An 11,212-nucleotide genomic window follows, 5' to 3' on the forward strand; every position below is an offset into this window, starting at 1 on the left:
CCCGGGAAAGCGTCTGCACCTCTGTCTGTCAGATGCATGATACAACACGGACCTTTCGGCATCACACCGGCACTCACGGGTCAACTTCTGGTGCGGACATCGTGATGGATCTGAAGATGTGAGTGGAAAGAGAGGAACGCGGAAGGGTCGCGCCCTCTACTTGGCCTTGACGGGGAAATTCTTAGACGTTGTCGAGCGACGTCATCTATTCGATGCGCGCTTGCGCACAGACGTTCTTTTTTTGGACCCGTTGGTCAGCCTAAAATCCCCAGCATCCAGAATCATTCGACTGCGTTCGCGTTGGATTCTTCTCTCTGATCAAACGGATCACTACGCGAACAGCAATGGCGTCGACGCTTGGATCTGTGCTGGCAAAGCTGGCCGTCTTTGGTGCAGCAAAGCCCCCGAACCTCGCGCACTGGTCGGCAGCTTCGTGGTACGACAGCTGCGTGCTCTTTCTCAAGTCTTTTGGCCTCTTCATGCCCATCCTGACCCAGATCAACGCGCCCTTTGGTCGCTTTGCCCTCTCCAAGTCCATCTTCAACCTGCCAGGCAATGTGACCTTCATGGTCATGGAGGCCTTTGCCCCAATTATCTTTGTGCTTGCGTTTGCCAGTTCGCCCCTGTCGTCGTCGCCTGGGCTCCTCAAGACGACGTTGCCGCTCTCGCCCTCGCTGGAGCACCTCAAGACGATTCCAACTGCCAACTACATCCTCGGTTCCCTCTATGTCATCCATTACATCAATCGAGCGTTTCTTCAGCCGATGCGTGGCCCGCCGCGCTCCCCCTCGCACCTAGCCGTCTTTGTCGCTGCCTCCCTCTTCCAGAGCGCCAATGGCTTTGTCATGGGGACTTGGCTTGGAGGCGCTTCTCCCCCGCTCCAGCTGCCTTCCGAGGTCATCGACAGCAGTGGCAGCAGCACAGCTTCGCGACTGGGCTCTATTCTCTCGGGCACACTGCGGACAGTGGCAAGACCAGGCATTGTCGATGGGGGAGTCAAGACGCTCACCAACCCGCTGTTCCTAATCGGCATCGCAGGCTGGGCCGTGGGACTCGCAGCCAACATCTACCACGATGAGATCCTCTTTGATATCCGGAGAAAGGCGCAAAAGGACAGCAAGGCCAACGGCGCTGACAGTAAGCCAAAGTACGACGTACCCCATGGCGGCCTCTATTCGCTCATCAGCTACCCAAACTACCTTTGCGAGTGTGAGTAGCTCTAGTCCAGCTTCTTTAGGGACACGCCCAAGTCCCGCGTCTCCGAGGACACACATGATCAATGCTGACCCGATCGACCTGTTCACAGGGTTTGAATGGTTCTCCTTTGCATTCGCCGCGCTGGCCTTTACGCCCTTGTCGCCCCTTTCTGCTCAGGCCGTGCCCTTGACATTGGCGGGTCGGATTCTTCTCCTGGTCAGCTGCCCTCCCCTCCTCTTTCCCATCGTCGAGGTGTGGGTCATGCTACCGAGAGCCCTCAATGGCCACGAGTGGTACCGAAGCAAGTTTGGCATCGAGGGCGATGGCAAGGGAGGCAGATACCCTCGAGATCGCAATGCTGTCATTCCATACCTCTTGTAATCCACACTTTATGTGCTTGGCACGACAAAAATGAGAGAGAAAGGAGCAGGGCCTAGCAATGTCCGATTCGTACAAAATGAAACGAGAGAAGTGTGTGCATGAGTGAGGAAAAAGCATGATCTTGTATGTAAGCCACAGATAAATTACTCCTCGTCCTCGTCCTCATCCTCGTCCTCTCTGTCTTCGTCGTCATCCTCATCGTCGCCCGTCTTTTGGGCCTTCGACTCGCCGGCATCGTCGGCGTCAGCCTTGCGCTTTGATCCAGCCGCGCTGTGTAGGTGGGAAATGGCTTGTCAACAGAGCTGCCTGCTTTCGCATGGGACTGATTGGCAACTCACGCGACCTCCTTGTCACCTTCGTCCTCCTCGCCCTCATACTCCTCATCGTCATCATCGTCGTCATCATCGTCATCATCTTCTCCCTCGTCCTCGTCCTCGTCCTCATCCTCGTCCTCTTGCTGTCAATATTGCGACGTTAGCGAGCGCTGTCCTTATTCTCACTCAGAACCAGGTCAAGGCCTCCACTCACAAAGTCCTCATCATCCTCGTCTTCCTCGTCCTCGTCCTCGTCCTCACCCGCTTCCTCTCTCTCCTCGGCATCGACCTTGGCGTCGTCGGCTGCCTGCGCGCTTGCCTGCTTCTGCGCCTTTTCGGCCGCGCCTCGCGGGGCCTCCGAGGGCGCCGCCGCGGCGCTCGAGCCGTTCTTTTCCGTCGCTGCGTCGGCCATTTTTACTTGTCTAGGGGTTAAATAGGTAGCCTATGGAGGGTGTGAGTCGCGTGTGGGCCCTGCTGTGGTAGGAGATGGGGTCTCTAGAGCAGGGGTGTGGATGATGGATGGTTGGAAGGAAAGAGGAATAGAAGAAATAGGAAGAAAGCAAAGGGATAAGGGTCGTCGGGGCAACTTCTCTCTAACACATAAACGATCGATCTAAACGATTCCCGGACAGCGCGACGCGTCAAGAACCAGAAACGTTTCTTAGGTCGCATGCATCCGGCGACGAGAATTAAAGATGCTTTGCTTGCTCACCCCTGCTCTAGTTTCATGCAGCTGACGAAACTCGCGTCCCCCCGCGCGCTCTACTAACCTCCACGCTGGACCTGTCACTGTCATGACAGGTTGGAGGCCGAGCAAGTTGTCAGCGGACTTACGCGGATCCACCCTGTCGTTGTAGAGAGCGAACAATGCCCATCTGCAGACTACCAAGTAAGGCTGCGGATGGGGGGGCCGGATTGGAGAAGGGGGCTCGAGCTGTAGATTAGTTATCGTTGGAAGGATCTGAGCAGCAATGACGTACGCGTGCCGCAGTGCCAGGAGGATGCAGAGGAGCGTCAGAAAGGAGTGGGTGGAGACTGCAGGCAAGAGATGGCCGTCAAGCCTTTCTGGGCCTTGTATTGGAAGCCTGTTGACAATCCAGAAAGGAGCGAGCAGCTTCAATCTTTTCACGGCAAGCAGCGAAGAAGACCAGAAGCGACCAACAAGCACACTGCTTGGACTCTAAATTCTTGCGCCACTCGTCTGTCAAATTCGTCATTCCTAACTCACTACAGCTCTAGGAATATTATGCTTAATAAATTCAGCCCATCTCTCTTTCGGCTTGGGTTTAGTCAAACAAAACGTGACAACATTGTCACTGTCCTGTCTCCTTCCCATCCGTAGGCCTGCACGAGGATCGAGACAGATGGGTGCTGCGACAGAGCCGACGGTGCCCAGCGCCATCGCTGCGAGGCAGGCTCTCAAAGACGGAAGCGCGACGGCCAACAAAGCGGCAGCAAAAGCGACAGACAAGGCGACTGTTGCAGGCGGTTGTTTCTGGGGCGTGGAACACATGTTCCGAAAATACTACGGCGATGGCAGGGGACTGATCGATGCCAAGTCTGGCTTCATCGGGGGCAAAGAGTCCAGCAGGAATCCCAGCTACGAGGAAGTCTGTACCGGCAAGACAGGCCATGCAGAGGCTACCCAGATTACATTCGACCCCGTGAGATCCCACTTTCTTTCAACGCAGGCAGGATTTGGGGCTCACGCTCTGACGAGCACACTTTTTACAGACAAAGGTCACATACGCTGAGCTCGTCGAATTCTTCTACCGAACCCACGATCCGACCCAGCTAAATGCCCAGGGGCACGACCAAGGCACACAATATCGCTCCGCCATTTTTCCTCACGATGAAAAGCAGCGCTTTGTGGCGCTAAAGGTGACGCAAGAGGTCCAGGAGAAACATTTTGCGCCCGAGGGACGCAAAATTGTCACACAAGTCGAGCAAAGACCTGCCGAGGACTTTTTTCTCGCGGAAGAGTACCATCAGGTGGGTGATAAATATCCCTCGTCTTCACGATCGTGTGCGATGCTCTGGCTCACAGCTGACGCAATCTTCTTCTCCCATTCCTCAGCGCTATCTCGAAAGGAATTCACTTGACTTTCATTGCAGCACGCACAAGCTCTGGTGGTGAAGATGATGAGACTCAGAGTTTGACTGTCAGAAGTCACCAATCAATCATCGACTTGCTGCTCATCATGTGTGATGCTAGACGCCAGCAGAGCCTGTTCTGGAATAGACGCGTGTGGCTGAGGAAGATGAGACCAATTTTTCGCATGGGCCTCCTCCACCTATGCAGGGCAACCGACTAGACTGGCTTTCTTCTCTGTTTTCCAAACACCCAACACAAGAAGCGACGCGCCAAAATACATGACAGACGAAGAGAAGTACCGGGTTCAGGTGCCGTCCGCGAGCATTCCACCTGGCGCTCGGGGTGGTCTCTCGCTGGGCGCGCCGAGGCTTGGACGAGGCCGTGGACGGGGCCGAGGTGGAGGAACAGTCGCGGGAGGGCCGGGCGGACCATCGAGCAGGCCATCTCAGCAGGAAGTCATCGATGGGGCCGTCAGGGCGACTGACGATGATGCACTTGGATCCCGTCTGTCTGCTATTGAAGCTGGATACCTACCACCCGACCCATTCTCTCGACTCTTTCTTTCTACGCACAATCCCTTGCCGTCGGGCTCGCAGGCATCCACTCCTCCACCAACGTTTCCAGTCAAGAGCTCCCGTGGCAGTTCAGAAGCTCGCGCTCCTGCTCCTCCTTCCCCTCCGCCGAGTTCACTTACCGTACAAGGTACGAGGGCAGGAGCAAAACGACCACCTATCATCAATATCGGCACGTATCTCCGCTGCCGATCTATCGATGACCTCGTAGAGCGTTTTCTCGCCGATGACGCAGAAGCGGGCAAGAAGAAGCAGATCATCAGCCTAGGTGCCGGCAGCGACTCTCGCTTCTGGAAGCTTTCTTCACGACAAGAGATCAGGGACAAGGTGGAGCACTATATGGAGATTGACTTCGAGCAGGTCGCCAGGAAGAAGATAGACCGAATACGGAGGAGCGGCGACCTTTCCAAGGCACTGGGCGACGAGGACGTGCAGATCGGTGAGCAACCTTCTCTTCCTCTTTCAGATCTAAGCTGACTTTTGTGAAAACGAAAGACGAACAAGGTACACGGCTTCTGGCACCTCACTATTCTCTCCTCTCGCAGGACCTGCGGTCTCTCGCATCGATCGAATCAGACCTCGATGCCATCATTCCAGACACCGAGGCGCCAACACTCATCTTGGCCGAATGTGTGTTGGCCTACCTCGATCCGCGTGATTCCCGTGCGCTGCTCGACCTACTCAGAAAGAAGCTCAAAAGACCCGCGGCAATCTGCTATGAGATGTGCATTGCGGGGCCGTCCTCGACTTTGGACGGGGTGCCGGCCCCTTCGAGATTCGGCAATGTGATGCTCAGCAACCTAGAGGTGAGCTCTTTCTATAGCCATGTTGCTGCCCCTCTCCGTGCACAAAATCTAACAGTGTTTCGTCAAGGCGAGAAGCCTCGTCATGCCCGGCGCGCGATCCTATTCAACACCCACCTTGCACGCCAAACGCTTCCAAGACGCCTTTGGACCACTGACGGCTGAAGAAAAGAGGGGTGCACATGCCATGACGCTCAAACAAGTCTGGCTGGAGCTCGATGGAGCCGACCGAGATCGGTAAGTGTTTGCTCTCTACCTCTTCTTTCCGCTCCTTGCAAAAGTCACTCAGCTCACCTGGGCTCTTGTAGCATCTCGAGACTCGAAGGGCTGGACGAGGTCGAAGAGCTCGAAATTCTTCTCGACCACTATGCCGTCAGCTGGTACGGCATCGCTTAAGGGCGATGAGGAATGGGAGCTTTGACTGGTCACAAAAGTAGCAACGTTGTCGGGAGGAGAAAAAATTTGGTGGCGGTGAAACATCAATAACAGAAGACGGTAGGAGAGAGGGTAGCGAACAATGCTGTACAAGGGTGACGAAAAGAGTGGGAATGATGACTTATAGGACTAAGTAGATGTAAGGAATGCAGATAAGAATGAAGAGCCAGAGAGGGTCTTTTTTTACAAAGCTTATTGCTACGATTGTTGATTGTGATGGTGCTGAAGATGCTGCTGCGGCGTCAGGGCTTCTGCAGGATACTGCTGTCCCTGGCCTGACCCGTTAATGAAGAACGACATGGCGTTGAGTTGGCTGAGGACAGGAACAAATTGTCCGTCGTCGGCCCTTGCGTCGAAGCCTAGGCCTGACGATCCTCCACCAGAGCCATGCCCGCCAAGCTCCATGCCGCTACCGCCCAGGCCCAGGTCCGTGAGATCGAAGATGCTGTCAACGGAACGCTGCTGGTTGCTGTTGCCATTTGACGAGGGCGTCAGAAGAGATGAGGGCTGCGCGTCGGCAAATCGTTCAGGAACTTGCTGCAGGGAATACACGTGTGGATGATGCTCGGCCTGGTAGTCGACGGACCGGCTGCTGTTATCGGCATGGCTCATGGGCTGGCGTTGTTCATTGGGAAGCGTGGAGGAATGACCGTACGTCGATGAATCATAAGACCCCACCATATTTCCACCTGGTGCCGCACCAAAGACAGCTGCAGCAGCCGCAACGGCAGCGCTGCTTTCTTGGGCCATGCTGGTCGATAAGGCACCAAGCCAGGCACTCTCGTGGCTCTGCGGTCGCTGTCTATTGCCGCTGCCTCTGCCACCTCCTGGAGGACCTGGGTAGCCGTCCATCAGAAAGCCATCCAATGAGGGAATCGAAGTTGACGCCAACGCCGAGGAACTTGAGGGAGGCGCAGAGGGATTTGCGTTCCGGTCCCTTGTCGACGCGCGTTTGCTCGATTTGACCTCGCCCTCGCCGTGCTTTGCCCTTATCCTCGCCAATGTGGTCTCGATATAATGGCCGCATTGCCAGGCAGCACTCTGTAGGCTATTAATGCACTTTTCGCCCGCTTGCTTCAGCTTTACCCCCAGCTCCTGGCACTGGTCCTGGATGTCCTCGGGCTTGTGAGACCGCGGCAGTGGAAAATCGGCTCTCCCGCCAAAGGCGAGGTCCAGAGCGAAGATGCACGAGTACGTGGCACTGATGATCATGTTGTTGCTCATGAACTCCATACCTCTGTACGTGCGGAACAGCGTTAAGAGCTGCAGACTGGCATCGAAACAATCGCGGAACGAATCCTGCAGAAAGTACGGAGTGACCTTCTCGGAATCTTTGAGTGGTAACGAGAGGGTGAGGAGTACGGCGATGTAGTAGTGAAGCTCGCCAGTGGCCTCGAGTGGCGTCTTTGTCGTCGTCGTATTGACAGAGCTCTCATCATCGCTATCTTCGACGGACCAACCGATCCAAAGCTTGCGCCAATTTCTGAGGCTGTCGATCGCTCGATCTCGAAAAGTAGTGTAGCGGATCTTCACATCCTCCAGACGATCGCGCTCGTCACGGGTCATTGCAGATACCTGTACGTCGTCTTCCCTCTTCTTGACGGTGTAGCGCTTCAAGAACTCACTGAGAGGATGCCGAAGCTCCTCCTCGTAGTAGCACTGCCTTTGAGCCTGTTTCAAATGAATCAGCGAGGTTTCTAAAGAGCTCCTTCAAAGAGGCAGGGCTTACCACAATACGTCGAAGTTCGATGAGACCAACGATTGCGCCATCTTGTGGGCATGAAAGCGGCTTGCGATGCCAGAAAAGACAGACAGCCGTGGGACCGTCTTCGTTCAGAGAGAGCGACTGGCCCGTCATGAGATGTAACGTCCTCTCGAACAGCCACAAAGACAGCCACAATCGCTCCGTGTTTTTGAGCTGACGGTGCTTCGTCATCGACTCGGGCGTCTGTTGTCGGAAGGCTTTTGGCAAGTGGTAGCTATACATGCGCAAATTACAGCCAAGCTCGCCGGCCATGCGGATCGCTGTGCCGAGGAGAAGGAATGACTTGTCGCTCGCAGCGCCATTGACGAAAGGTTCAAATGATGCTCTACAGGAAAGGAGTCAGTCAAACGCGACGAGAAAAATGCATAGTCTCAGACTCACAGGACGTAGCAGGCTTGCGAAATCTCAACGCTCTTGAAGCCACCGCTAAGCATAGCCGGCAATAGGCCTTCGTACCACTCCGTGAGTCCCGGATGTAACGCGCGGTGCTCTTCGTCAGGATGGTAAAAGGCGGCAAAGGCGCACATGACGGTGAGGAGAAAGCAGGAATGTTTGCGAATGTAAGTAAGGTCCGAAAGCTGTCGGTCAAAGACGAAGATGAAGTTTGAGAAGTGGTCGTAGAAGAAGTCGATCAACTTCGACGCTTGATTCAACGTCATGCGACCGCGCGTGATTGGGTCGTACTTTGGATCATGATCGTACACCGGCTGGAAGGTACTTCCCTTGAAGTTACGCTTGTCGGCAAAGTCTTGTGCGGCGCGACGGCGAGCGGTTTGGGAGGGAACGGATCCACCTGCAACCCCTCGACGGGGAAAATGGGTCGACATTTCCGATTCTTGCCCATCGAGTCCTCTGGGCAGTGCATTATGGTCCGTGTCCCTGTGAGACTGTGCCGCTGCAGAATGTTCGGATGACCGTGTTCCATGACCAATCTGGGGTGAAGTCTGTTCGCCTTCATCTGCGTTACCTACACCGGCACCAGCGGCACTGTCCTCGCCTGCGTGTGATCGTGGTGGGCCATTGTTGGTCCTTGTGACGCTGGCGTGGGCCAGAAGCTTCAACGGGTTGCTGGAAGAGCTGATGTGGGCGGGTACCTCGGAAACGCTCGCTTCGTCCTCGAGATCGACCATGAGAGACGTCTCTGCCTCGCTCTTTGGAATGCCGAGAAAGCCTCTCGTCACCGTATTCTCAAACAACGGGGTGCCTCCCTCCTTCTTGACCATGACCCGTTGGTCACTCCTCTCCCTATCTGATCTCGACTGTTGTTGGTGGTTCAGCTGCAGCTGTTGTTGGTGGTAATGGGGTAGAACGTGAGTAGAAGAGCTCTGATGTTCACTCCATTTTCTTTTGGCGCCGCTTCGGCCTGGCGAAGCTGCATACATCATCGCCTCGCTCGAATGTGGACCTCCGAGATTCTCCTTGCGAGATTCGATAATTTGAATCAGCCTCCTCTCCTCGTTGTCCAGGTCGATGAGCTTGGCAATCGGTTCGGGGATGGCATTGCTGTTGATAATGTTAGATCGGATGATCTGAACAAGTCTCAAGGCCTTGTCGTCCCCGAGTTCAGTCGTAATCTTTTTGAGATCCTCGAAGATTTTGACTGCCTGCTCCCATCGACGATTGGCCTGCTGCTGGCGCATTTTGCCTGGCCGTCTGCCGCGCTTGTGTGTCTTGAACACGCAATCTTTTCCTGAGCGCTGACAACGTTCACACTGCTGAGCTCCCCTTGGGATGGTGCATTTGATCTGTGGACGTTTTGTACAAGATTAGTGGCTACTTTCTCCCCCTTTTCTGTCTGTTTCCTGCTCACCTTTGCTTCGCGACAGGGCAGACACGAGATCTTCTTCTCGTCCCTAGACTTCTTGCTAGGTGCCTTGCCAGTTGCTGATGTTGCCTGTGAGCCCGCTGGCTGGCTGCCTGCTCGACCAGGGCCAGCCTCGTCGTCATCGTCCTCTTCGTCGTCCTCTTCCATTTCCTCGTCTTCATCTTCGATATCACCGTCTTCGTCACCGAATGCCTCGTCCACGCTCTCTTTTCTTTCCATGGAAGCTGGTGGAGAGACTGAAGGAGGAGCCTCGAGCTGCTGCTGCTGCTGTTTGACTCTCTTCACCGGTCTTGGCGCATCTGCCTTTTCAGCCTTGACGTGGGACGCGCTCTTCCGTTGCCCATCAGCCGCCGCTGTTCCAACAGCTTCGATTGATTTCGACGACATTGTTGTGCTTCTTTGGAGGGAACAAAGCAAGGCCAACACCTGATCCTGCTTCTGCGCCGCTTTCTGCTCTTCTTGCTGCTCACTTTATCGTTCGATTGTCTCCCGTTCTGGTCGCCTTAGTCGCGTGATTGCCGAGGTGCCGCCCTTCCCTTTTCATCTGTGAGGGATTTTGTTGCTTAGGACATTAGGGCATCTCTCCTCCGTCCACCTTTCGTATTTGACTCGGCCAGGCGAGGCCAAGGCGAAGAGCAGGAGCAGATGAGGGAGGGAGCAGGATGAATGTAGGATCCAGCTCAGCTCCGCCAAGAATGCCCTTTGCGACTCCTACCTCCGTCTCGGCCCCGCGTTCGCGAATCTCTTGGATTTCTCTCTCCTTTCCCTTCCTCCCAGAGCGGACTCGCAGGACGACACCAACTGGCGCTGACAGCTGTCACGTTTCAGGGGACACAAATCGCCTTATCTTCCAGAGTAAAGTGGGCCGCCGCAGCCTTTTGTTTCGCCTCGGGCCTATTTTTATCGTGCTGTCTTCCTCATTTGGTCCCCGCGACCTCGGTCTCTCGAAGGACGGTGTAAATTCCCTTTCTCGAGTTGTTGATGGGCGAGAGGGCTTGTATGGAGCTTCACGATGTTAAAGAAAGCGCTCTGTGCTCCAGAGGTCGGAGCAGGAGGAAAGAAAAGTTGTTGGAGTGAACGCGGGGGAACAGGACCGAAGCTCCGAAGACCCTACAGTGATTACTAAGCAACATTTCACTCCTCCGTCTCTTTCCCTCCTCTTTCTTTGTGGACCAGAGTCGACTCGGAAGGCTATTTCCCTCAAGTGAGAAGGAAAGAATGCACAAGTCATCTTGAGAAACACTTCACAAGGAGCGAGAACATGGTCAATCGTCTCTTCCAGCGCGCCGGCACCGTGAAAGAGGTTCCAGGCAATCTTTTCACAACAGAATTTCGGCACTTGCCCATACCAAGCTTGTCCTGGCTCTTAAAGCGCATGTCAAAAGCACACATGCCGATCCGAACGGCATAGAAGCGAGAGAGACACAAAGCAAGAAGCATGATTGAAGACGCCAGAAGCGAGACGCTCTCTACCTGTCGCGGTGAGGGAAACTTGTCAGTAATCGCAAATGCGGTAAAGTCCACGTATCTCGATCGAGGTGTGCTGCTGCTCCATTGTCAGAAAGTGGCCCTGGATGAACCACTCACAGGGCAGGCGGCGCGACTATGACGCAGACATGACTCATGTGACCATCTTGAGGAGCTTTGAGATGTACTTCTTGCCGAATACTGTTCAGCCTTGCCTAGACTCTAGCTTTTCCGGCGCAGCAAGGGATCAAAAGAGTGGGGGAAAGGGGAGGGGGAGAGGGGAGAGGGTGGGGGCGGGGAGGGAAGAGAGAAGCAGGGGAGGGCGCCACGGAAAGCAAGATAAGAGCTACGGCACACC

At 55.0% G+C, this 11,212-nt stretch overlaps 6 protein-coding genes across 6 annotated transcripts; 3 read left to right on the plus strand and 3 right to left on the minus strand.

Moving 5' to 3' along the window:
• Window positions 1-275: 275 nt before the first annotated feature.
• On the plus strand, window positions 276-1,657 carry FA10DRAFT_299451 (hypothetical protein). The gene is made up of 2 exons (XM_025524727.1): window positions 276-1,209; window positions 1,307-1,657. Exons 1-2 carry the CDS (start codon window positions 345-347, stop codon window positions 1,576-1,578), a joined length of 1,137 nt encoding a protein of 378 aa, XP_025381336.1. The 5' UTR covers window positions 276-344; the 3' UTR covers window positions 1,579-1,657.
• A 61-nt stretch (window positions 1,658-1,718) lies between these two features.
• Window positions 1,719-2,607, minus strand: FA10DRAFT_264712 (hypothetical protein; the record flags this gene model as incomplete). Its single annotated transcript, XM_025520761.1, has 3 exons — window positions 2,107-2,607; window positions 1,917-2,035; window positions 1,719-1,848 (listed from the first exon to the last, which is right to left on the minus strand). The coding sequence occupies exons 1-3, from the start codon at window positions 2,302-2,304 to the stop codon at window positions 1,722-1,724; spliced, it is 444 nt and encodes a 147-aa protein (XP_025381337.1). The 5' UTR covers window positions 2,305-2,607.
• Window positions 2,608-3,159: 552 nt separating this feature from the next.
• FA10DRAFT_237971 (methionine sulfoxide reductase A) lies at window positions 3,160-4,085 on the plus strand. Its single transcript, XM_025519127.1, has 3 exons — window positions 3,160-3,556; window positions 3,627-3,884; window positions 3,970-4,085. The coding sequence occupies exons 1-3, from the start codon at window positions 3,257-3,259 to the stop codon at window positions 4,027-4,029; spliced, it is 618 nt and encodes a 205-aa protein (XP_025381338.1). The 5' UTR covers window positions 3,160-3,256; the 3' UTR covers window positions 4,030-4,085.
• A 165-nt stretch (window positions 4,086-4,250) lies between these two features.
• FA10DRAFT_264716 (S-adenosyl-L-methionine-dependent methyltransferase) lies at window positions 4,251-5,982 on the plus strand. The gene is made up of 4 exons (XM_025520762.1): window positions 4,251-4,998; window positions 5,055-5,365; window positions 5,433-5,599; window positions 5,671-5,982. The coding sequence occupies exons 1-4, from the start codon at window positions 4,266-4,268 to the stop codon at window positions 5,756-5,758; spliced, it is 1,299 nt and encodes a 432-aa protein (XP_025381339.1). The 5' UTR covers window positions 4,251-4,265; the 3' UTR covers window positions 5,759-5,982.
• FA10DRAFT_42085 (hypothetical protein) lies at window positions 5,800-9,911 on the minus strand. Its single transcript, XM_025525470.1, has 5 exons — window positions 9,373-9,911; window positions 8,534-9,307; window positions 7,944-8,449; window positions 7,527-7,887; window positions 5,800-7,468 (listed from the first exon to the last, which is right to left on the minus strand). Exons 1-5 carry the CDS (start codon window positions 9,772-9,774, stop codon window positions 5,996-5,998), a joined length of 3,516 nt encoding a protein of 1,171 aa, XP_025381340.1. The 5' UTR covers window positions 9,775-9,911; the 3' UTR covers window positions 5,800-5,995.
• Window positions 9,912-10,569: 658 nt separating this feature from the next.
• On the minus strand, window positions 10,570-10,840 carry FA10DRAFT_264717 (hypothetical protein). Its single transcript, XM_025520763.1, has one exon. It carries the CDS (start codon window positions 10,825-10,827, stop codon window positions 10,615-10,617), a length of 213 nt encoding a protein of 70 aa, XP_025381341.1. The 5' UTR covers window positions 10,828-10,840; the 3' UTR covers window positions 10,570-10,614.
• Window positions 10,841-11,212: the final 372 nt, after the last annotated feature.

This window comes from Acaromyces ingoldii, assembly GCF_003144295.1.
Source record: "Acaromyces ingoldii strain MCA 4198 unplaced genomic scaffold FA10scaffold_1, whole genome shotgun sequence".
In the NCBI taxonomy this organism is placed as follows: domain Eukaryota; kingdom Fungi; phylum Basidiomycota; class Exobasidiomycetes; order Exobasidiales; family Cryptobasidiaceae; genus Acaromyces; species Acaromyces ingoldii.